The 26984-nt window shown below is 38.0% G+C and overlaps 1 protein-coding gene across 1 annotated transcript in view; it reads right to left on the reverse strand.

Moving 5' to 3' along the window:
• The window catches only part of LOC150084183 (retinal guanylyl cyclase 2-like), a 280744-nt gene that overhangs the window by 116645 nt on the left and 137115 nt on the right, over window positions 1-26984 (reverse strand). The window contains exons 2-3 of the mRNA XM_090375924.1: window positions 13586-13875; window positions 2701-3082 (exon numbers count right to left, since the gene is read on the reverse strand). Of these exons, the coding sequence (XP_090232050.1) occupies window positions 2701-3082; window positions 13586-13875 (672 nt within the window). The remainder of the gene's footprint in view (window positions 1-2700; window positions 3083-13585; window positions 13876-26984) is intronic.

Consider the following 26984-nt stretch of genomic DNA (forward strand, 5'->3'; position numbering starts at 1 on the left):
TTCCATTTTTGTCGATGTTTCAGATCCAATTATGGGTATTCATTACGAATACAAAGTTAAGCAGGCAACAGGCGTTCTTCAGGTTTTCTTGCAGGTTGTTTTGATAATGGGTACCAAAGGTGGATTCGAAACGTCGATGAGAATACAGTATTATTTAGTATATTGGGCTTGCTTGTGGTTGAAAATAGGTTTGCCTTTTGTCTAATTTCTACTTTACGTACTCAATAAACCATTTAATATTGTTATGAATAACACGGAGTTAAATGTTTAATTTTGAAATTTTTGAGTATTCTTGACACGAAATACTCTTCACGCGGTATATTCTTATGACTGTTGGAGGAACTATTAATTCTACTATTATTTTGACTTCAGCGGCCGAATTAAAAGGATTTCTGTCCTTTAAAATATTTTTAAACGGGGAAAAAACCCCAGTTGTATGGTGACAATTTTGAACCTTACACAGGATTTTTGAGTGTCGTCGAGCTCATATTTTAAACGAAAGCCTGAGTTTGGTTGGCAGTGTGTGTCTGCGTGTTAGCATGAAATACAATGATTCCTGCTGTCAGTTATTTCGGTCGCTTGTGTTTGATGCTGATATGCAGGCAGTTCAAACTTTCAGTACGGCTTCCCAAGTTAATGTCGGCATCGAGTTTGTTAAAGTGTAATTGCAAACTACCACGTTGGTCAATTAGCAAATCAGTTACTATAACTTTTCTTACTGAAAATCGATATATATATATTTTTATTTTATTTATTTACTTAAATTAGATTGAGGTAGATTACCCCAGAAACGGCATACGAAGCCAGGAGGTTTCTTGCTAATGTACAAGGCGAGTAACATTTAAGAGATTGTCTCAGTTCAATAGACATAGTATTTTGCAATATTACTTGAATGAATCATTAAGAATACATAAACGTTTCATGATTGAGTCTTCTTCTTCTTCTTTGGTCCTTAGCTGGCGGCTGGGGGAGGCGGTTGGCCACGCAACCAGTATGCTGCTGTAGGTGCCGCAGGGTTTCGGACTTGCTCTGTGATGTTCTTCCATACCTTACGATCCATGGCGTCAGTCCTGGCCTGGTTAAGGTCGAGACGTCGGCTCTTCAAGTCATTTTCCACTTGCTTGGCCCGTTGGATGCTCCATTGGGTGGGTCGTTGTCTCCAAAGGAGTGTGGATGGTATTCTGTTCATGCCCATTCTACATACTTGGCCAAACCATCTAAGCCTTCGCTTCTGGATTTGGTCGGCAATGGTTGGTTGCTGTTGGCATCTGTCGCGGATGGTATCATTAGTGATGCGGTCGCGAAGAGAGATGCCCAAGATCTGCCGCAGGCATCGCATTTGGAATACCTCAAGTTTGTTCAAATCTAACTTGAGACAAATCCATGTTTCCGATCCGTAAAGAAGAATGGGCAGGATCAAAGTCCGGAAGAGTCGGATTTTAGTCTTTGTGGAAATGTTGGTCCTCTTCCACAGACACCATTTGAGCGAGGCGAACGCAGTGGCCGCCTGTCCAATTCTGCTGTGGATTTCCATGGTGGATGCAACTTTCGACTTTCATGATTGAGTATAAATAAATAGTCAAAGAATACATAAACAGTCACATGACTAATACACAAGGAGAGTGACATTTAAGGAATAATCTCAGTTCAGCGACATAGTATATGACAATATTACATAAATGCATATTATGAAGATAGATATAGAGAAATAATCACATGATTAATTGGTTGGGACCTTTCTTTTACCAATGTCGATCTGGTAGTTGTTTGGCAGGATGGTGTATACGCGATGCATAGTCTCAGTCTGGTAGTTCTTTTCTTGGTGCTGTAGATATGTGGCCTTCATAATTTGATAACTATTATAATAGTTATTAAATTAAACGTTATACGCAAATTGTTTTACTTAGGTCATGATCCTATATGTATATAATTTTTTTTCATGCTTAGAGGTTAAGGATACTTCACTGCAAACTAGCAAGCTTAAACACAGCCAATATTCTGTTATGAATTTTTTTTTTTGCTGTTCTCCTTTCAGCAGTTAAAATTGAATGGCTGCATGATAATCCATTTTAAACACCACACGAGAAATTACACATGCAACTGTAACAAAGAGAAAACAAAACGAAGCAGATCTTATTTATGCACTGGTGGCGCCTCCGTAGCCAGGTGGGAAGGAGCAGCAGTGCGTAGCATACGCTTCTTGATTAGACCGGGGTTCGAGCCCGTCACCACCAAATACGGAGGATGCGGAAAGGTCAGGGAATGACCACCGCATATCCCGGAGCAATATGGCCTTAGTTGCTAATGCTCCTAAAAAACAAACAAACAAACAATTATGCACTGGAATATCGGAATGTTGGTTTAGGCATACGTGCACATCCGTTTCCTCTGCCTTGCTCAAAAATTTCACGTGAAACGTGTTATTAAACAACACAACCCCCTGTATTATCAATCTAAATTATCAATATAGATAATGAAAAAGGGAAATATGTGTTGTTTTAAAACGCTGGATTGTAAATTTTGTTTTGTTTGATTATAACTTTGCAACTTTGTTATCAGTTAACCACTTTATACAGAATGGGAGTTTAATTGTTAGGATTTCTATTTAAGTGTTTAAATAATATGAGGTTCATATAAGTAGGCAAGTATTAGTATAGCAATGGAAATATCTTCACTCGAGTTAAAAATTATTTATATTACCTTCTGTGTCCTGGGTACAGTCCACTTCTTCGATAATACAGTCTTGATCAGGTAATAAAGGTTGGTCGTAAGGCCAGTCTATCCGCTCGTGCCACCTCCTTTCTGCGACGGAGATTTCGCTGTCATTTAGCATCACATCTGTTACATCATGGAATTCCATCCTAAAAGGATCGTAATCCAGGATGACGGGTCGGACTAGGTGGTTCGCTTCGTGATCGGTCATCCCGTAGCCCAGTAGTGTAGGGTAGGCGGTGTTACGGGAGAAGTTAGAGATATCGATGTTGCTATCGGAAAGGTTGATCCCTGCTAGCCAGGCGTTCCTAACCGCCGTCAACATCAACGAAACGGACGAGTAGCGCCGATATACTTCGTAGATCGTGCTCTGAGAACAAAGTAATTTCATCAGTAGCTATCCCGAGTAAGTCCTAAATAAACAAGAAAATAGTAGTACAAATAGGTTTCTGTAATTCTTAAACGTAAATTCTATTGTCTAACAATTATTTTAGCTGTTATCAGATCGATAAATACTTGGTTTCGTTTAACCGAGATTGCTTTAATGAAGATAGTTTTGTATATTTATGTATTGGCCGAGAAGCAAGATGGATGAAATCATGAATTAAGTCTAATTCAGCAATATTCATCTAATCGGATTAGTTACAGAAACTGTTTAGTTCAAGTGCGCTAGGATGAATAATACTCATAAACATGTCACAGAGACGAAATATGAAGGTCATAAAATAAATAATTTAATCAAATGAAAATAATTATTAGGTGTAGGTTTCTAAACTGAAAAAAAAAAAAAAATAATAATAAAATAAAATAAATAAATAATAAAATAATAAAGCATCACGGTTTATAAATTTTTCGCTAAATGTTCCTTAGACAATTGTAAATATATTAATTGCAATGAAATTTTTAATTTACAAAAATTACTGAGCCAAAAGCATATTGATAGTGTGAGGAATCTGAAAGAAGTAAATAAACGAAAATAGCTGCTAATTAATATAGAGGGTTGCCAATGTGTTAGGAACACGTAAAAGGAACAGAATGTTGCATTCACTTTCCTGAGAAGACTTGGAGATCCACTGAAAGACTTGAGGCTGTTTAATTTCAAGCAGATGGCTCATCGTTGATCGTGCGATTGTTTAGGCTTTTAACAAGGTTGCAAGAGTGATAAACTGATGATTACCTCGTAAAGGAAAATCTGTTCAATCTTGACAGATTGACAACACCATCGCGATTGCATTCGGACCTCATGGCTACTGTAGAAATATCGGTGTCGCTAAGTAATTTGAATGAGGATGATCTTTTTGCAAGAAGATGAATGACTTGGGCTCCCCTTCACCCATGTCATTTATTTATTTATTTATTTATATATTTATTTACAAACTTCTCACCTAGAGGGTACGCAGACCTAGATAATGGTGAGAATGCTGAGAATTACAGATAATCAATACAAAACAGTATTAATCAATACAAAACTAGCATTAAAATATATACACAAAATCTGTATTAATTAAACAGAGTAAAGAGCATATTTTTATACGTAGAGGGTTTAAGTCTAAAATCAATTTTGTGATTATTCAATACCTGAAGGAAACGGAATAGAGGACTTCCAAGTAAGTGTTGAGTATGAGGGACAATGAGAAATTCATACAGTTCTTGTCGAAGCATAGGGTAAATGGTTACAATCACCATTCTTCCATACCATATGGAAAAGTCTTGGCTCGAATTCAATCGAGACGGAAGGAAATATATTATGAGGATTTTTCACCACTTAGCGCGCTCTCTCACATACACATCACACATCACACAGAGAGAGAGAGAGAGAGAGAGAGAGAGAGAGAGAGAGAGAGGAGCAACTGTGACTTTCCGATCTTATTAGATTGTGAAGGTGGTTGTATTCCGACTTTCCGTTGGAATACAACTACCTTCACAATCTATCTAGGGCTGGGGTGGCGAACCTATTGCACACGTGCCCGAATGGGCACGCATACAAATTTTTTGAGCACGCGGAATTCAGAGCGTCCCAATAAAATTTCAAACCTCGAACAACCTTCAAACCTACTTTGCCTGTTACGCCAGCGTATAACCCCACATAAACTGCAAAAACTTAACTTCGTCCAAATTAAACCGCATACACCTCAATTGGCTTTTCTAATTCCACCGCTCACCCCTACCGAGTTTTTTTTTTTTTTTTTAAAGGCCCTAGTCACTGAAATCTCAGGAAACTAGGTGGCAGGGCCTGCCAGAGTAAAATTTCATTCTGTGTACCTGGTCTGCCTCCACGAGGCCAAGTGTGGGCAACGTTGAGCCTCTGTAGGGGTCCAGCGGCTAAACGGCCAGATGAACAACGATACACAACACTACACATATACAAAATCCACACACTTTTAAAGCTCTGGCTTTCCCAGTGAACTAGTACACCTACAATGAAAGCGACGCTGAGATGGGGGAAACCCCTGGTGCCGTTAGACATTAATACACTTTACCTCGAACAACATCAATCCAGGAATCCACCTTGAGTCGTGACCTGCGCACGCCAGTTCTCTCTGCCGGGCATGGAGTGACGTTATGCCATTCAGTAAATAGCTGTATTCATGCAGTGATTTGTTTCTGAACCAGCCTGCACTCCAACCCTGATTTACAGAGTACGGGAGCAAATGTCACCCCAGTCTTCCGCTACACAAGAATTCCAGATCCAGGATAAAATTTAGCACCTGATCCTGAACCCGCCTGCACACCACCCTGATGTTCAGAGTATGGGAGCAAAGGATTGGGGATTCCATAAAGATCCCATAAATTCTCATAAATATTGTAATTGCTATTTGCCTTTTACACATTGTTCAGAATGTCAGCTCAACTAACAAAGAAACAAAAACCTTGAAGTGAAGAGAGGAGTAGCAGAGAATTTTCAAGAATCTTGGAGTGAAAGATTTGGTATGATTAAGAAGAATAATAAAGCATTATGCATTTTGTGTTCTGAAATAGTTGAGTGTAGGACTTCCTCCGTAAAGCAGCTTTATGAAATGGTTCATAAACAGCTTAGCATAAAAGTGAACAAGAACAAAAACAATATATTTTTCGAGGAATGAGCAAGAGAAAAATCCAGTCAGATGTTTGTTGTAATTTGTTACAGGTAGTTCCTACTAGGTTTGAGATTTCAAAGGTTATTGCTCAACCACTCACAGAGGTGGGGAGTATATTAAAGAAGCATGGTTAGAATCAGCTCCTTTCATTTTTTGACAATTTTTCAGAAAAGAAAAAAAATTATTCAATGCATTTGAAGATTTTCCTGTGAGTAGAAACACAGTTGAAGATAGAATAATTAAGTTGGAAAAGAATACAGCAGAACAGTTAACAAAAGATTTGGCTTCATGAAAATTCTTTTCTATTTGTCTTGATGAGAACACTGATGTCATAGCATCAGCTAGGCTAGCCATTATTGCTAGATTTTTTAGGGTGACTAAGTATGCGAAGAATTGATTAATATGGTAACGTTACTTGGACATACCACAGGAGCCGAACTGTGTAAGACAGTTACAAACGAACTGTCTCATCGACATGTTAAGGTGTCAAAAGTAGTTTCCGTCACAACCTATGGTGCGCCCAGTATGATTGGTAGAGAAGCAGGTTTTGTAAATGTATTTATTTATTTATTCAGTTTATTGTTTTTTTTACAAACACCCCTAGAACAGCATACAAGCTAAAAGGGTGCAAAAAAGGAACCAACATAAAATAATTACAATAAAAAAACAATGACAGTATTGATCTATAGAAATATTTACAATTGATATTTTACATTTATATAAATATAAGGAATTGGACTATAAGGAAGGAATATGACATAAATATAAGGAATTGGACAAACTGGACTTTAGATAGGAGAGTTCACTGGTTCCTCGGATCAAGGGAAAAACACAGTTGGTTTCTTACTAGACATCTCCAAGGGTTAAGGCGTGGCTCATGCTAGAAATATATTGTTCAGGAAGGAAAGGTTGTTGAGTGTCATTCTTAACGGAAACTGAGAATTTTGTCTGCTTCTGTAACGGGATCTGGGATCACTTGGACAATAGACTCTTTTTCCTTTCTAGAGGCAACCGTTAGAGGTCAGCAGCTGACATCCGGAACACATCATTCCTGAGATGTATGATTAATTGGTCTGGACCTTTCTTTTACCAATCTCGATCTGGTAGTTGTTTGGCAGTATGATGTACACGCGATGCACAATCTCAGTCTGGTAGTTCTTTTCTTTATGAAATCGGTCACAGTCTGCGAAACATGTTGGTCATACACTAGTAGGCTTTCATTGCATCATACACGAGGAGGCTTTGTAAGCCAAAACTGGTCTAAAGGAACTTGAAGACGTGATACTGTAACCACCGTTAATTTCATTTCTTCGCGTGTCTTTGAAAAAAAGACAATTTCAGAATTTATTGAATGAAGTGATTCGGTGTACAGTTTATTGAATGAGGTGCATTCGGTGTACAATTTATTGAATGAGGGGCATTCGGTGACCAGGCCGCCGTAGCCTAGTGGTCAGGCGCGCTGGTGCATAAGTACACGTGCCTTGAGTGACCGGGGTTCAAGCCCGTGACTACTGAATACGGTGCTGTTTCTTGTAATCTGTCTATCTTGTGAACTCCTCTGACCGTTTGGTCGTCCCGGAGTATAAACAGAAAAATTTATTTATTTATTTATTTCGTACAACAATGTTCGTTGGCTGAGTCGAGGATCTGTTTTTAATCGATTTGTTGAATGTCTGGACGAAATCGATGTTTTTGACAGATCAAAAATTTTCTTGTAAATATATGTCTGACATTGTGTGGATTTGTAAACTGATGTTCTTTACAGATTTCGGCTCGCATTTAAATAACTTGAATGTCAAATTAAAGGGCTCTGGTAAGACCCTTGATGTTATGTTCAGCATAAAGGCATTTGAAATTAAGCTGGGAGTTTTCAAACGCGATGTCGACAGTGGCAATTTTAAATATTTCCTAAACCTAAAAAGATACATCACTGATCTTGAAACTGATGAGAAAACTCTGTCTGACAAATGTTATGTCTGAACGACATTGAGTCAACTAGTGAACAGTTTTCTTCAAGATTTGGAAAGTTCAGAGAATTGAAAGAAACTGAAAAATTCATTAAGTTTGCAGACAGTGTAAAACTAGTCGAACTGAATCTGAAAGTGTTCCAGTGGATCGACCGGGATGATTTTGAGATGCAATTGATTGATTTTTAGAGCAGCTCAATTTGGAGGCAAAAATCTATCGATCTCAGAGCTGATTTAGAAAATATTGAAAGGGAATGATTAGTGACGGGGTTAGCAAAGAAAACTACAGAAAATGAGGTATTAAAAGTTTAGAATTCCATTCCTGAAACTTTTGTCAGTTTAAAAAATCTGACAATAGCATTACGAACAATTTTCTCATCAACATATTCTTGTGAGTCGTTCTCCGTGATGAACTTTGTTAAGTCTAGTCATAGGAGTAGTCTTACAGATGAAAGAGCTTTTAGAGCTATGCTGCATGCATAGCTCTAAAATTACAAAGTACAGTATAAGTATCTGTCGTCAATGGTGCAGCAACAGAAGTCTCACTGATGTTTTATATCTATAATATAAGAGAGGTTTATCATTTTATATAAAGCTTGTTCTGTAAGCTAAAGTTACATTTTTGTTATGAAGGATTTTATTTTAATACCTTTATTAAAGAATCTTTGAAATAATGTTTATTTTTTTTTCATTCATTTTTTGGTTATGCTTTTGTCAAGTAAAACGGGTATGAGAAAAATAACGATACGTACTTTGCAAATTTTCGAGCGGCTAGTTTTTTTTTTTTTTTTTTCAAGATTTTGCCAATTTTGGCACCCTTGCTCCAGGAGCTTAGAGGTATTCACATGAGCTAGTAAGCATCATTGGTACCTGGTTTTTTGATAATCTCATCAACTGCTTGCAGCATCGCTCTGAGTTCTGTCAGAGGAACCCATACCGCCTTCTTCTCCCCAACAATTGATATTTCATCCATGACTCGATTGACTAATATGGTGTCTTCCATGATTTTTGCATGTATAGCTATTGACATTTTCTTTTTATCTTATTATTTTTTTCTTTTTATTTTAATACTTATTAACTGTCTTATAATAGTTTGTAATACTACAATTAATTAAAAAAGTGAATAAGAGGATTATCTCCGTAATTTCTTTTAAACGCCCCAATATCGACACACTCTATTATACTGTACAAATGAATTTAATGAAATTACTTAATTATATCTTTACACTCGAAGGAAAATCGATGATTCAACATATTTGATATCAGTAGTTTAAGTGCTCCAGACCTGACCCCAAAAATACATTTAATCACCAACCAATACTATCGAGTGAAAAAAGACATTAGCATCATTAAATAAAAACAAATACGAATATTGTGTGATTACGATACTATCCTCAAAAGCGTTTTACAATAAATTACTATCCTCTTATTCGTTTTTTAATTAATTTATAACGTAAAACATATTGAGCCTCGCTGCTTTTATATTACTAATGTAATACTACTATATATTTATTCGTCTATCTGCTAATTATTTAACAATGTTCATTAGTATTAATACACATTGTTAAATAAATATTAATTGTATATTAATAGACTAGGGGGCTTCGCACACATTTTCTATCTAATATGTAGAGGTATGACGGAGTAAGTAAAACCTTAGTCTACGTAAAAGACACACCTGTCGAAACACACTGATATTCTTCTTCCCCCTTTTTACTCCCATCCTTCAGCTGTTTCCATCACTTATGTTTTTTTTTTTCCTTTTGTTCTCCGTCAGGAAGCTCAGGCGATCCTGATGGAGAGCAGCCAGAGTAGTGTGGACAGCCTGGCTCACTTCCCAGCGGTGGTGGCGGGCAATGTTGGAGTTCCACTAGGGGCCCTGGGGCCAAGAAGCCAGCAAAAACAACAGAGCCCAACACTAAACTGTACATGCAACACACACAAAACTTTTCTGGCTTTTTCAGAGGTTTTGTATTCATCACAAGAGTACTGATGGTGCAGATGTGGGGAACCACAGATGGCGCCTTACCCACACACTATGACACAATGATCGATATCTAATCAGGAAATGACCTATGTAATTATTTACCTGTGCATTTGTAGTGATGTAATTGTCCCGCCCACTTGTACGACGTGACCGAAATCCCTCTTCTCTCATTGGCTATCCCATCAGTAATAGTTTAGACACATCATGAGTTTATTAAGGGGACGTCTTGTATGACCAATTTGATTGGATACTATGATGTGGTCACAAAGGAACTGGATGCAAAAAATAATTTTGATATCCATATACTTGGATTTCAGGAAAGCTTTTGATACTGTTGCACATGGAACACTGCTGTACAAATTGGAGCGGTATGGCATTGAAGGCAAATTGCTGCAATGGATAAAGGGATGGTTTAGTGAGAGACTGCAGAGAGTGGTAATAAATGGACACTGCTCTATGTGCACTAATGTTATTAGTGGAGTTCCCCAGTGTTCGGTGCTGGACCCACCGTTGTTTTTGTATTTATCAATGATATCGATGAAGGTATATCAGGCTTAATGTCCAAGTTAGCAGATGATACAAAAGTTGGAAGGGTTGTTAATGACATGAAAGACAGTGTGCTTCTGCAACAGAATCTAGAAAATTAGGCAGATGGGTTGAGAAGTAGCAACTGAAGTTTAACATTGACAAATGCAAAGTACTGCATGTGGGTAGCATTAACCCAAGAGAAACGTACCAACTGTGTGGTACTAAACTCGGGAGGTGGAGAATGAAAAAGACCTGGGGTTAATTGTGCAGTCAGATATGAAGTCCTCTGAGCAGGTCATGGAGTTTTTGTCAATGATATATAGGAATTTTGGTAGCAGAGACAAGGAGGTGATTATCCCTTTGTATAAGGCAATGGTCAGGCCACGCCTTGAGTACTGCGTACAGGTCTGGAGGCCTCATTTTAGGAAGGATGTAGATTTGCTAGAACCAGTACAGAGAAGGGCAACAAAATTGGTGAGAAGAACAAAGGGGTGCGCTTACGAAGAAAGGCTTAAGTTTTACAAGTTGCAGCATTCGGAGAGTAGGCACCTGCGCGGTAATCTGATTGAGGTGTATAAGTCCTTGAATGGTTTGAGTAGGCTGAATGCTGACGGGATACTTCCGCTTGCTCAGATTAAGAACCTGAGGGAGGCATAGATTCAAATTGAGGAAAGAGTTGTAGAATAGATGTGCGAAAATTTGCATTTATCCAGCGGGTAGTTGATTGCTGGAAGACTTCCATCTGTTGTTGTAGAAGTTGATAGCTTAAATAAATTTAAGGCTGAACTAGACAGAAATTTGGAGTGACGGATGGGTGAAATGGGAGGAATTGTTTTTTTTTTTTTTTTTTGTCTGATGCTATGTAAGCCTGCTTTCTTGCATCATATACCTGAACTAATACCATACGGCATTTCCAAGGTGGAATAAATATCACTATGCAATTATTTAACTGCGTTTACATATATCACTTAGGAAAAGGTCTTTTACTTCGGGTTCCATAATGCATGAGGAATATTGTTGCATCCGAAAGAACAGGACTAAAATACTAAACTATTGCATATAAACAATATGCAAACGTTATCGGGTCTCTTCATCAATTGGCATTACAATGGAACCTCAAACGATGCCGTGCGTGGTCATGTATTACAGAGTGAAGCATGTGCACAAGGTTGGTGAACGTTTTGGAGGCAGTCTTTCAATAGAAGAAAACAATGTAATTATTTACTTGCGCGTTTATAGTGACGTATTTACGCTACATTCTTCTCCCATTTGCTCAATTACATATCACTAGGAGGAAAAGTTTTTAATGTATAGAGTTATATTAATTTTAATATTTAAATATTAATTCAAATAAATGTATAAATGACGTCAGAATAAGTAAAATGGATGAAGTAAAAAAATATTTTTTACATTGTTTCAATATTGTAATTATATTAAAGCTCTTAAGCCGAAAAGTGGCTCTAAAATAACGACACGGTTAAGAAACAGTCTATAATTTATTTACAACAGTTAGTGAACTTAAAGGGGGGGGGGGGTTTACCAAATTACATCATATATTTTACTAAAAGAAGGCTGAAGTGACAAAAAAGGTTTTTTGTAGGTATGTTAAAAAAAGTCTGCTGTTTGTGTGTTAAGCTTTGGCGCTGAATGCACTCATGCGTTCTTATAATTCTTAAATAGAACTGAAAACCTTCGATTAAAGCCTGGCATTTTGTTGGCGATCTGGAAATTTATACAACGCGAGCAGCGAAAGAAGCTGTAGATGTGAACAAAATCGTAAATCCGTTTGCTTAGAAACCCGATGTATAATATAGTTATTTATATTATATTTATAAATAAGTACACAGGTCATTTAATTCACTGAATGGACTTATTTTTTTATTATTATTATTTTTTTTATATTTTGCTGATATCTACCGATGCCTCTCCTTTTCGAAAATAATCCCCTTTGAGTTTTACTCTTGTGACATATATAAACCCATGCATAAACGCATTCCCAGAAGCCATTCTTGATAAGTCTTTGAAGGTGGCTGTTGTGGTCATATATTCTCATCCTTTAATGCGCCTGAGCCACCCATAAACTGCAGTTTTCTTCAAAACAGTAGTCCCTGTAAACATCTGACATTTCTGTCACAGTCTCTGTTACGCTAATGCCACATTGAACACAATAGCGTATAACAAAATGTTGCTCAGTTGTCAAACCCTCATTATACTGCTTACAGGACGTAACATACACCTACTTTGCAACTATCTGACATCTTAGAACTTGCAACTGTGTTAGCGTATTACTGGACACACTCTCCTTTTGACCTACTGGAATTCTCCAAAACTTGAGTGGTTGTACGGTGAGACCGCCATTCTGCAAATTAAATAATCAATCTGTGTATATTTAAAAGTTATTTATACTATATTTATTGCAAAGTTCAGTCGAAATTTTCCATGGCTTTCGGCTATGTCTTTCTTTATGTGAGTTTCTTCAGATTTAGAAACTAACGTGGTTCCTATCTCATTTTCCAAAAGGTCGCTTAGACTATCTGTTATGTCATTTGAAGTGTTGAACAACAGATATTCATACCGGGCAGCACCAGGGTCACGATGACTTTGTTCTGTGTTAATTGGAACTCTGTTAATTTCAATTTGAATGTCCTTGTTCATTTTGTTAAAAAATTTTTTTTTGCTATTTTTTCTATATTGAAATCTAAACCAAGGATCTGGAAATATTCAGCAAAGGTTGAGGTTCCTGAGAGGCTGTTTGCTATGTTGTTTCACTTCCTTTTCTTAAGGCGTCCGCGTAGAAATTATGAAATAATCATATGTGGACAAAAATGGATCCATAGTTCCTTCACTGTAAAACTTCTTTTATTATAGTATTATTATTATCTGTTTATTTCTCTATCGAGACACCCATTAACAGCATGTAGCTAGAGGGTGTGGTTACATTATTTCAATATTTAGAAGCATATTTATATGAACTTATTTACAACATTTGAAGATGAAAAAACACAGAGCATGTGGTTAATAAATTAATTAAATAGTTTTAATTAATTACTAAGTAATTGTTAAGAATTAAATATTTATTAATTATTAATAATTCTGTATATTGTATTGACAAGGGTTTTAGAATGTTCATTCTGGTCACTGTTGTATTTGTTTAGAGGTAATGTAATAAATCAAAAATTGTCAGTAAATTTAAAAAAGGTCCTTTCTGTTAATGACTTGAATTGTTTGTATTGGAGTGGGACTTTTTTTGCGTACACAAATGTATGCTCTCCACTGTGTTACAAAGAAATCTGAGATTAGAGAAATGTACTTACCATAGACATAGTTGACTCCAGAATCTGAAAGTTTTTCCTGTGGCTATAGACCTCCCACATACTTTGATAGGTTGTGTTCAGTGGTACAACGGTTACTACAAACAAACTACGTAACACTTCTACGGACAACTCAGAACGATTTGGGACGTTTGGCAAGGATTTGGGATGTAAAGTTGTGTGAATATGAAGGATGAAAAAGGCAAAGTGTCCATCGGCCATGTTTAGTTGGTCTGCTGCTAGAAGGATTTTCTGTAACAGTGGCATTCTCATATCCATGCTCAGAATTATGGCTAGAATTGAAAATTAAAACAAAAAAAGAATATTACCACATTTTACCATTACCATATTTATTTTGATATATCTAGTTAAATATGTTTAATGTGCCCATTATAAAACTGGATATGGAATTAAATATGTTGATAATTTTAAAATATATACACCTATTAAATAGATATTCACCTTTGTTCCCACATTATTTAGGATATTTATTCAAACTGCCGATAGATGGCTCTGTGTAATCACTCGTTTTCTTCATCGTTCCCATTTTTATATTAAAAGCTGCATTTGCGATCGTTTCGATCTTTAAACTTTATGACCTTGCATGTCGCCTTGGTATTTATATGATCTTTATTATCCATGGCTACCTTCTGGATGTTGGCACTGAAAACATGCATGTGCCGTTCGCAAAAGTTTCATATCCTTTACAACGACGGTGTAGGGCTCATAAAGTCGGATCATCCGCGTAAATATGTCGCTCTGACAAGGCAAATGCCAGTTCATTATTTCCTCGTTAGGCAAGCGCGTGTAACAAGAAGCAGAGGCTGAAGAAACCAAAGATATTACGTCTAAGCTAGAATACTAGCTGCGCCCTCTAGGGAACAGATAGAAAGAAAGTAGACTAGTAGAAAAATGCATAAAAAGATTGTCATATTCAGACAGGACAGGAGCGAGTTGAATTTCATATTGAAGTACGAGGGATCGATATAGAAGAAGACTGGCACAAGAATAAAGATGGCCATATTCATGCAGCATGCGAGTCTTGTTTGCACGCACATACTACAGTATACAGTACTACCAAAAATATTGGAAAGTAAGAAAGATACGATAGCCCTTTCATTTCAAATAATGTCATTTTGCCTTTTGGTATTATCATAACCGGAATAGCATTTTGGTTAATTAAATGCTGAGTCAACACATTGGTGTATCCTGTGATCGTTTTGAAGAATGTAATACAGGGTTTCGGGTAGAAAGAAAACCATGAAGCTTTCATTCGGGCAACTAATTCTGAGACAGTGTGAAAAAATCCAATAAAAGATCCTTACATCTTGATGTGAAGTATTTCATTAGCTTTTGCCAAAGATGGGAATCAAAATATGAGCTATTTCCGCATATTGCTCAAGGTCAGTCGTCGTCATATAATATTCTACCAATATTTATATATATTAATTTTTATTGTATGTAAAGATACCATACAGTATACCCATCACGGCATGCTGCCAGAGGTTTCACATGAATAGAAATATGATAAAATAGTAATATTGAGTAACACAATATAAAATGCTAATAATAAAATAGCAAAAATAGATCAATGTACTTTTATTCATTTCTTGCTCAGTTCTTGTGAGCCAGTTCTCCATACATCTAAATAAGATGATACGTAATTCACAGATAGTGGCACCGAAACAGTTTTCCACAGTACACTACTGGGCGGAGAGCAAATCACGTGCTTGCGTTAAGATCCTTCTCCTGTACTACTTGTCACAGGCGAATTGGTTCAGATCCAAGTCCATTGACTGTATCCTTGTTAACGTCTGCGCATGTAGCACAGTGGTATCGTCACTGTCCTCCCAACACCGGGTGGAAAAGACCCGGGTTCGAATCCCGTCGATGACGCGAGGAACTTTAATGGGCTTTTTTCACTCCTTTAGTAGGTCTCAGGCGTCCAGCAAAACAGACAAATCGACCATAGAACACATGCAATTAACAGGCATAAGACACACAGCACGGCGTATGAATTTAAATATTCGGGTTGTGATGATAGTTTGATTTTTGTATCCTTGTTAGCATTTGCGTGGGCAGAAATCTTCCAGACGTGCAGTCTCTCTCATGGGTCGAGCACAACTGAAGCATTGCTCTCAGCGCAGGAGGGGGAAACTCTCCATCGGATCACATCCCAGATGTTGTGGGCAGAGATCTTTCCCATGAGCATTTTTACATTGAAAGTTAGGCGTCTCTCTTCCATCTTCACTGGCAATCGTTCCAGCCCGAGAGCGGTGGCCACCGCTGTGGTTCATTGCTGTGGAGGTAACTGAGACTTCCATGTGGCCCATTTAAGTAATCAAAAGACGGCTGTAGGCGCCTCCGTAGCCAGGTGGGCAGGAGCAGCAGTGCGTAGCACACGCTTCTTGATTAGACCGGGGTTCGAGCCCGTGACCACCAAATACGGAGGATGCGGAAAGGTCAGGGAATGACCACCGCATATCCCCGGAGCAATATGACCTTAGTTGCTAATGCCTAAAAACCAAATAATAACAACAACACGGCTGTATATAGCAATTTTAATGTAGTTTTGGTCGCAAACTCCAAATTTCTGTTCCGTAGAGGACACGTTGGAAAATAGTGGTCTGGTTGTATCTCTTGGTAGTGCCGGGCTTGTGACATAGAAATGATGCTGATTCGCCATATAGCGATTTCGACTCAATTGCAGGCATAGATGTCAAGATGGTAGTTGAACCGTAATTTTGAGTCAAAGATGACTCCGAGGTCTTTGCTACACTTTTGATGATTTTCCCTTCGTGCGAAGGCTGAATGATTGTTGGTGCGCGCTTCAATGAAAAGCATGCAAACGCCTCCTTGCGGTACCCCCAGTGGTGCTCAAAATTTAAAATAAAAAACACAGAAATGAAAGATAAATCAAAACTATTTTTTATGACAAAATATTAATGACACATTCGTTTTAATGTGTTTAAGTAATGTACAAGACCGGATAAATTTCGAACTGAAATTACACTTATATACTGTTGTGCAAAACTTAAGGATCAACACTATTTCTAAAGGTTACAAGCACAAAATCTTTACTTAAGGTACTCTTTACTGATGAGAGTAGATTCAGTCTCACGTCCAGATTAGCTGACGTCCAGCGATTCTGGACGTCAGCTAAATAGGCTAGAGGTTCGCACACGTTATCACCCCGCAAACATCACTGAAAGGGATCGTTATGGCGGTTGAGGTGTTCTCGTCTGGGGAGGCGTTATATTGGATGGACGTACACAACTCCAGATACTGGAAGGCGGTACTGTAACCAGTGCACGCTACTGCACTGAGGTAATCCTTCCCCATGCGCGTCTGTGTGCCGAGGTGCCATTGACCCTGAGTTCGCGTTTATGGATGATAACGCCACACCCCATCGCACTGCAGCTATTGATATGCTTTTGGAAAGTGAGGACATTGTTCGTATTGATTGCTCTGCCGGTTCGACGATCTAAATCCCATCGAACACATATGGGACGCTCTGGGGAGACTCCTAGCAGCTCGTCCACACCCACCAGAAAATGTTCACCAGCTGGAGATGGCGCTGACAGAGGAATGGGCGATGTTACCGCAAGAACTTATCAACAACGTTGTTCTAAGTATGAACAGGTGGGCAAAGCCTGCATCGACATTAGGGGTGGCCATATCTCCTGAGGACCGCCTCTTCCCTTTGTTCCATCTTTGGCAGTGATGCATCTATATCATTGCAGCCAGTGCTATGTTGCCATTTTTGAATAAAGTCCCTCTGTACGTTTTGTTTAATGTTAGAAAAACGGTTGTTTTATGCGGAATATGTAAAGTATCTCAAAAATAAAATTAGAACATTATATGCCAAGCTTCGGAGAGTAATAAGAAAAGATTGGGGAATTAAAGGTAGAGCTTTAAATCTACTGTACGAATGTTTGTTTGTGCCAATAATATGCTATGCTGCCGGAGCTTGGGTTCATAGAATAACAGTGTTATTATTCAAAAATATCTATTGCAAGCACAAATGTTTGCTTTGCTTGGAATTACCAGGACATGTTGGACAGTGTCCTCTGAAGCTTTACATGTGGTTTCTGGAAAGATACCTGCACAATATGCGGTACTAATGGCAGGACTATCATACTTAACAAAGGAATATTAGGAAGACTATAATTGGCATTAGCACATGTCCGGATGTAAATGGGGAATACACAAGAGTCGACGTTAAATTAGAAAATAAAAGATTCCTAGACGAAATTAAGATAAAATGGAAAATATCAGAAAACGGCCGACAAACTTTCATGCTTTTTTCCAACAGTTGATATAGTTAATCTTAAAAAGAACTGGCTTCAATTTGGCCTACAAGGTATGTTTTTAATAACAGGACATGGATTAGCTTCTAGATTATATCAACTTGGTTTACATGATACCGGCTTGTGCTCATGCGGAGAACCCGAGACATCTGAGCATGTTAGTTGAACTGCAGTCTATATGTCGATTTAAGAATTGACTTAGAACTCTCTATAGGCATTCTGGGCAAAAAGACCCTCCATGTTATGTTTAACGATAAGCGGTTATTTTCTTATTTTAATAAATACGTGAATGAAGTTTTTAAAAGAAGAAGGTGGTTAATATCAGATAGTAGAGGCACGCCTCCTCGTGGCAGGGACGTCAACTCGAGCCATTAAGATTGACGGAGATGAGAGTCTTAAAGTTAATCTTCCTTGCACGAGGCTAAGTGGCCAAGCGAAAAGCAAATTTTGTTTATTTATTGTTTGTTCGTTGTTCGTTTAAATTAATTAAATAAATTTGAATTCACAGATTAGAAACAATTTCCCATTTTTGAATTAGCCACGGATAGGCTACGGCCTAAGGAGTGGATTCACAAATGGAGGCCAAAATGGAATGTACGTTTTGTTTCCGTTGTTGTGTCAGTGTTGTTTACTTCATCATTTCTGTACCTCACGAGGTTCCTTTGGTATGCTTTTCCCATATCCAGGCCATTCCTGTGAGAAGCTGACTGGTCTTTAAATTTTGCACACCAGTGTACAAATGAGTTTATGTGCGGACAAAATGGCGCCTCGATAATCACTTGATACATACTGTAATAAGGCGAATGATTTCCATGGGTATAAAATACATGCAGGTTATTTGCCGATGCAAACGTATTGAGGTATCAGAGAGAGAGAGAGAGAGAGAGAGAGAGAGAGAGAGAGAGAGAGAGAGAGATGCTGACTGACAATTCGTCTATCTACCCAAATTATTCCGGGATGCATAATTGAATTTAGATTTGGATTCTCTAGGTGGTCATTTCATGACAGCCAAAAAACGCACTTCAGATGCAATGCTTTAGCATAGCAACAGTGTATAGAATAACAGAAAAATATCCTGATGGAATAGCAAAAAGGACATTAATAGCTGCAGTTTGCAAAAGGAGATTCCTAGATGCTTTGCCAGCCTAAGAGGAATAATAATTCCCTTTTAATTACTAAAGGTTGAACACTGCTTTTCTCGGTTTATCATCACCAGATTAATACATCCACTCCTGATTAGGGGACTATGGAAGAAGGACAGTGAAACAAACTAGGACAGTGAATCACAACCTACACCATGGATTTGTTGGTGGAGTACAATGCAAGTGTGTGATGAAACTGCCAATATCTATATCTGCACCAGGGGGTGTCTCACGGCTCTGCTTTGGTCAGCTTCTTCTTTCTGTTTATCAGTGCTCTCCCACATCGCTACACTGTACGCTATTCGTGGAAAGGAGGCTGTGGCGCTGTTTTGCTGAAACCATTCTTTAACAATCTCCTCAGTTAGGAATTCATAGACTGTCTGTACCACTGAAAAGTTACGGTTTTGGTGTGAAAAAACGGGTCCAACAATCTTGAGACTGGTCATTGCGCACTACCCTGTAATCTTCGCAGGATATTGGGGAGTTTAATGTACTGCACAAGGATTTTCCTTAAGCCATAGACGAATAGTCTGAGTTTACGTATCCAGTAAGGTGAAATCAAGCCTAATTGGAGAAGGATGTCTTGCTTATCATCCCAGGATATTCATTCATTTTTCCAGTAACTGTCTAATGGAATGGTCTTGTTTTTCACAGTCTGGTGGAAGAAATTTCTGCATAACATGCACTTTGTATGAAAAACAATTTTAATTTCTTCTCCACTGTATGATTTGTTGTGCAAATAGCGTCTGTAGTGATTTACGTGACTTGCTGCCAGGCTCTCCCTAACCTGTGTTATTCGTTAGTGACAGCAGTCAATATGCGATCGCGTCTCACAATCAGGGCTCGAAATGAAAAATGTAACGAAGCGGAACTCAGGATAGCAGAACAGAAAGCAGTTAACGCGTATACATGACATTACGAATGCGTATGACGATCCTATATGTCATTCCAGCATCCATTCCAAGTCCTGCTCAAAACAACCAGAGGGATTGGCTATTTTTATAAGCTTGCATTTTTATAAGACATTTTTATAAGCTTGCATATAGCAGATTTTGATCGTGCTTTATGATTTTTTTGATTGAAATTGTCTACCAAAAACCAATAGCCATCAAGCCCTACTTGATAGCTAGTGAACTGGTCGACAGTACCGTACATAAAATAAATTAATTAAATAAATTAATCTTTATCGCACTTGCTTATCTATTGCTTACCTATTGCTTATCTTACCTTTCCTACACTTATCTCTTAAACAATACACTTATCTTTATTGCAAAAATTTATAATATTTGTTCAACCAGAGGGATTGGCTATTTTTATAAGCTTGCATTTTTATAAGACATTTTTATAAGCTTGCATATAGCAGATTTTGATCGTGCTTTATGATTTTTTTGATTGAAATTGTCTACCAAAAACCGTAGAGAAGAAAGTCGAAATTGTATACAAAAAATCACGATGAGTAGTTTTACGCGAGTACTTTTTTTTTTTTAGGTAATGTTGCAACGCGAGCATATGATCCTCTATGCTGATAATCAAGTTCATTTATTGATTGCACTATGCATGTGTATGCTTAGTTTTACAGATTGTCGACAGATAACGACATATTTACAGAGTAATGATTACTGCTTGTAAATAATTTAACTTCTAAACACTCTTTTACTCGAAGTTATTCGCATTTTCATGCCTTTAAAATAATCATTCTGTATATGATATTATTGGGCTAGTAATCCTAATAACAGGGAGTCACATCACAGCCATAAAAGATCAAAAGATGCTCATCTTTTGATCTTTTGCTTGCTGATTATAAATTTACACGTTTCACCATATTTGTTAAAACGCAACTAAGAGTTCCATGCGTTATGTTGGAAATACCCCGTTTTATATGTAAAGTAGATCTTATAATGTCTGAAGTTATTTTTAAAGGGATTTTATTAAAAAAGGAAAAAAAAAAAAAAAAAACACGAGAGAAAGAAGTCAGGCAATAAGTCCGGGGATAGAGGTGGCCACGTGTAACAATTCGACTTCTAACTGATGGATTTTCATAAAATTTTATATTTGGCTCTTTAAAAAAAATTGTTGATCCATTCGAAATTGAATTAAAATCAGACCAATAGAAATCCGGCAATTTTTATTTCTTTTCTTCATACATATCGCATAAGCTATCCATGTACCGTATATTGTAGCTGAAGCACTGGATATTATGTTTGTTGCCATTTGTTAGTTGGAGGAATGAATGGGAAATGTTATAAATCATAAATTATTATTTGCTAACGCGCGTGAAATGAAACTCACTGCGTACGTTAACTTGCATTAACAGTACTATAGACTGTTCCGCTACGGGGGTCTTTTTTTCTCTGTGGTTTTTGGAGCAGAGTCGGGACGAGGGTGTACCGAATGAGGCATCTGTTTCAGATGTAAAATGAAAGACACGCAAATTTTCGGTTTCGGCATATTTTGATAACAAGAAATTGATAGTGTTTTTTCCCTGCATCTCTTGTTGAGTTTCGTGATTACACTTATTAAAATTACCAAATGGGAGGTATCTATTCTGACATATTAATATGGATGTTTCGTGAGTTCTTATAACTAAAATAAGTATATTTTGGATTGTGCGGCTTTACACTCATCCTATATACGTATATCTGGTTAATTATTTTATTTTGCAAAATACATTAAAGGTTTTAAGAACAAGATTCGTTCTTGAAATTAATAATAAAATTAATAAATAATAAAATTTATTAATTTTATTATTTATTTATTATTTTACTGTGATACTTCGATTTAGTTTATTGCATTATGTCTGTTATAGGAATATGTACATCATTATTGGAGTTTAAATACAATCAACGCCGTGATAAACATTCTGAAACCTATTATGCTATCTTCCAAAAATTTCAGAGCAGGGATAACGCAATTTTATCTGCAACGATCGCCCAGTTTGCGTCAAAGCCAGACTCATTTGCTGAAAGCAAACAGTGTTATCCTGATTCACTACTCCACGCAACCTTTGTTCTAATTTCAATTTTGATGTTCTAAGTATTACCATAGGCGCAATTTCGCCTTCGATCTCTTTATAAATGGATTTATGAGCAGCTTCTGGTCCATATAAAACCTTGATGGAGTTATCTTCAAATCGTGGATTTGCCGTTCTTTATACACGTCGGTCACTCTTATATGTGGCGACATATATAACGAACGGCATTATACACCTCGATTATCGGCATGGCCGTCCTATTTTTGCGTTGGTATTTAAATAATAACCAAGAATTCATTGAGTATGCAGCATTACAAATATGGACGAAATACTCCCAAACTCACTTCCCTACTTGCTTATAGTAACGACCATGGGTGGATCACATTTGGAAACAGAATACACAACCAAAAAAGGTTTACAGTTTGATCATGTAGCTTTCAAGCCAGAAAGTACAAAATTCATATTATTATTTTAAGGTTCCGGAAGCTGGCCGCTTATATTCGTATGGTGTTGTGTCTGTAGAAGCGTGTGTGTGATCGATTTTTGTGCTTTGCGGGCTAAAAAACTCGAATAATTCACGGGGAAAACCATAATCTCTCCGGCTTCGATCGGCTATTGGTGGCTCGATTGAAGAAGATCTTGGAAACTCCTCCAGTCATCAAGTGTGAAGGACTTCCCTCCCCCCTTTTAAATTTTATTTTTATTTCTTGTGTGAAGGCGATCCCAAGTCAGACTATGGGACTAGCAGCCTCGCTGTGTGTGAAGATACTGTACCAAGCAAAGCCCGTTACATACTCTCCACTATACGACACTGCCAATATCGCAATGTGGTGTAGGGTTATGTTGTTTGTGTTGAGTAATCGGCCTTCTAGCCCAGCGAGGTGCACAACCTGCAGATCGGTCCTTGCACACACAAAGATTGCTACACACTTATACATATGAATTTGCGCGGCAGGCTCCGGTGCCAAAATATGAAGTACATTTTATCATGAATTATCGGCCACAGTCTCCCGTAGGATGGGGTAAATGCTCTAAGGAAGACTCTGCGGCCTCATACTTCAATAGCCATCAAGCCCTACTTGATAGCTAGTGAACTAGTCGACAGTACCGTACATAAAATAAATTAATTAAATAAATTAATCTTTATCGCACTTGCATACCTATTGCTTAGCTTACCTTTCCTACACTTATCTCTTAAACAATACACTTATCTTTATTGCAAAAATTTATAATATTTGTTCAACCAGAGGGATTGGCTATTTATGGCCTATGGGCCATAGGCTATTTCACCCCGAGCTCGCATCCGCCCTGTATGCAGCTAGGCATTGTAATCTGATGTATATAGGGGAGGGGACGGAAGGGGTTTGAGAATAATGTTTCAACAAATAATTAGCTTTCTAACCAATGTCGATAGATGATTATCAAGGTATCAATGAGAAAAAGAAAAGTGGAAGTATTTCAATAAAATTGGAAGGCAGTTCCAGCAGTTTCAAAAAACAGCAACAATAGTAAATCAAATAATAGTAAAGTTTTACTGACGTGCAATTTTGTTCCAAGGCAACTTGGCGTTCTTTTCAAAAAATATTTGAGAAATCGGTCTTGAATACTATCAACTATCGCTACTTCTGGCATAGAGTTGAACATCTGCATTTAAGTGATTACCCAAAATCGACTACCACAAATCTCATGGAAACTGCTTCGAATACAAAATACCCTTAACCACAGACAGCAATTAGATATTGTCTTCCTAGACTTTGCACCAGTTTTTACATTTCCATCTCGGCCACAAATATCATCTTAAAGCAATATTTCCATATAACTGCACACGTCGTAGCAATAATTACGAGCACTCTGAGGGAGAGACAAATCATTAACTTTCGGCATTAACAGAACTTCCAAAGCGACCGACCAAATTAATAGGGAGGTCCTGCGAGGTGGCGCCTGTATGTCACGCTCTTTACGGCAGCACTACGCCTTTTCCTGGCTCAAAAGCAATTTGTCGTTTATGTAGATGACTTAAGATTTTTTGTTACCTCGATCAGAAGATAGTCCTGCAAAGAAGCAAATTCCACAATCGTTGAGTTGGAAGAATACCTCAATTGCACTGGGCTCCAATTAAATCAGTACAAGACGGCACAAATGGTTTTCACAAACAAGAGAATTAAGAGCCACATATCAATACGCGTGAATGGAAACGAGATAAAAAAAAAATTTCTAATGTGGATATGGGTCTGAAATGGGACGAAAGCCTGAAATTCATGCTACATTTTGAGCACTTAAGGAAGAAAACACAGAACTCTGGACCTCCAGATAGGAGCTGGTGGGCAGTAGGAACCCTGACCTCGTTAACAAATATTTTAAGGTGCATCATACCCTCTCAACGCATCTCAGATTTGGTCCTCTGCAAAAGAAACTACTATCAAAGCTTTCCCAGGATTAGAGTACCGAGTTCTGATATGGTGAAACAGGATCACTGCACAGCCATTTACCATCTCAATGGCTATTTACCAACTTGGATGCCACCCCGTAGACACATGATCATAGCAAAAAATATCTTAATACTCGAAAACCGTTAACCGGGAGACTTGACTCGACGAACACGGAACTCTTTGACTCGGCCCTACGTGACGTAAAAGGTGGCCAATAAAATGCCATCACCACCACTCAGAAGCGCGTATGATGGACATTTCACGCAGCTGGAAAGTCTGAAGCATTTTTTCCGTCCAACACTATCAAGGCCTGCAACAGTTTCCAGGTAGACCCAGAAAGATCATGCAGAGACGAACTAATGGACAAAAGTTTTTCAAAACGAATACCTCGACTTTTAAGTGCTGCAGTAAGTGCATCAGTTAGGAACTGATGCAGAAAACAAATACACTCAACTTGAAAACTTTCCTACGAACACGTAGAAAACGTGGTGTGACTCGTGCAGCTTGCGATGAAGCGAGACAAAATTTGGTATGGTGGTGTACCATAGAATAATGATGAAGTGAGGAGACAGCGAGAAACTTCGGACAGGTATGATGGACATTTATAGGGGTTGTATAAGAATTAACAAAAAAGGTCTCATTACTGAAGTCGATACAAGATGTTCGAAAATATGGTCACGTTACATAAGTATCACGTATGATCACCTACAGCGGCTAACCAGTGCGATGTACAGTGCGACGCTCAAGTTCCACCCATGTTCGACTGATCGGATTTAAGTTTGCTGATCGTGCTGGCCACGGCAGTCGTTGGATGTCTTCAGTTTCAAGATATTCCTCTACCACTTGAGCTCTGTGTGCAGTGGTGTTGTCGTGTATGAAAAGAAAATATGAGCCAACCGCACTCCTAAAAAGTCGTGCATAGGGTTCGGGGATCTGTTCTCGGTACCTCTGCGCAGTTACGGTACCTCTATCAAAAATATGACGAGAGGTGCGGCCGTTAATCATTATTCCGCCCCACAAGAGAGCAGTGCCTCCACCATAAGTGTCCTTTTCTCTAATGTTGAAGGGATGGTATCGCATTCCTCGTTGTCTCCAGATGAAATAACGTCTAGAATCCATTTGTAGGCTAAAACGGGATTCATCACAGTATAGAACTGTACCCCATTTGTCACGACTCCAAGTGACATGTTCATGGCACCAGTTTCGACTAGCTCTGCGGTGGTTTCGGGGTTAATGGGATACAAACCAATGGCTTCCTTGCGTATAGCCCACTTGACTTGAGCCTTCTCAACACAGTCCGGTTCAAAATGTTTTCACTTGTGGACGCAGCAACCTCAAGAGACAGTTGATGACAGGACATCGTAGGATTCTGTCTTGCTGTTAGAGCCAGATAGCGGTTTGTTCTGGTTGACGTAACCCTCAGGCGACCTTGGCCAGGCCTTCTTGTAATGGTTACTGTCTCCTGAAACTGCTTCCATAAACTATTTATTACGGTCACCCGGAAAGTTATTTCATCTACCCATGTGTATTGTGTCTGTAATTTGCGTGTGTTCTCTGGTCGATTTTCCTGCTTTGCTGGACGAAAAACCACGGGTTCCGGGGGGAAAAAAAGCTTGCTATCTACTCAGCCACGGAATGAAAAAAAAAGAAGCAAGCCCATAAAAGTTCCTCTCGTCATAGTGTCGAGACGACACTGAGTGACACATTAAGCCAACGTCACACCTGCGCCTGCGACTAACCGGCTTCCAGTCGTCCAACGGCCTGCCATCTCAAAGAATCATGTAAACGACGGTGTCTTGCCATTCTGAGTATTGGAGATATGGTTATCCCACTGAGCAAGCCAAAAAACAGGGATTGAAGTAATGTGATCGCAACCCGTGTTTTAATAGGCAGGAATAATTTGCATAATGTGCAGCTCAGTAAGGTGGTAGATCGATTTATATTGGATACTCGGAATTTGCATGCCGGTTATATCGAATATTTGCCTTCGGCGACACTGTTCACAATAAAATGCTCATGAAGAACATTTTGTTCTGTTAATTTTGCCGAGCAGTGTAGTGAAAGTGAATTTAAAGGAAAAACAATTTAAAGGAAAAACCCGAGTTTCCTGAATAAAACCATTCAGCCCTCTTCTGAGATCGACTAACTCCGCCACGATGTTAATAATAATAAACTGAATAGCAAATAATTAAAAATGAATTGTCAAGTCCTCATTTTGTATCATACTGTATTATTGCCGTACATGTATTTACGTTGTTTCTTCTTTTTTTTTTTTTTCGCTATACTGACTTGCTATAAATATTTATGTTAATATAAATAGCGTTAACGTTCCTTTAATTTCGTATTAAATTATAAATTATGTTTTAAATGTAAAAACAACAGTATAATTGTATACAGAATAGTATGTATAATAATTTGTATGATTGCACAATACAGTACTGTAATGCAGTATGTATGTACATACACCTCCTGTTCACTGGCCGTAACTGAGTGTCTCTTAGGAGAAAATAATAATACTTAGTCATGACGTGTTTTTACTGTCTGTATATT

Source organism: Mastigoproctus giganteus, chromosome 6, assembly GCF_048544385.1.
Source record: "Mastigoproctus giganteus isolate SK-2022 chromosome 6, ASM4854438v1, whole genome shotgun sequence".
NCBI lineage: Eukaryota > Metazoa > Arthropoda > Arachnida > Uropygi > Thelyphonidae > Mastigoproctus > Mastigoproctus giganteus.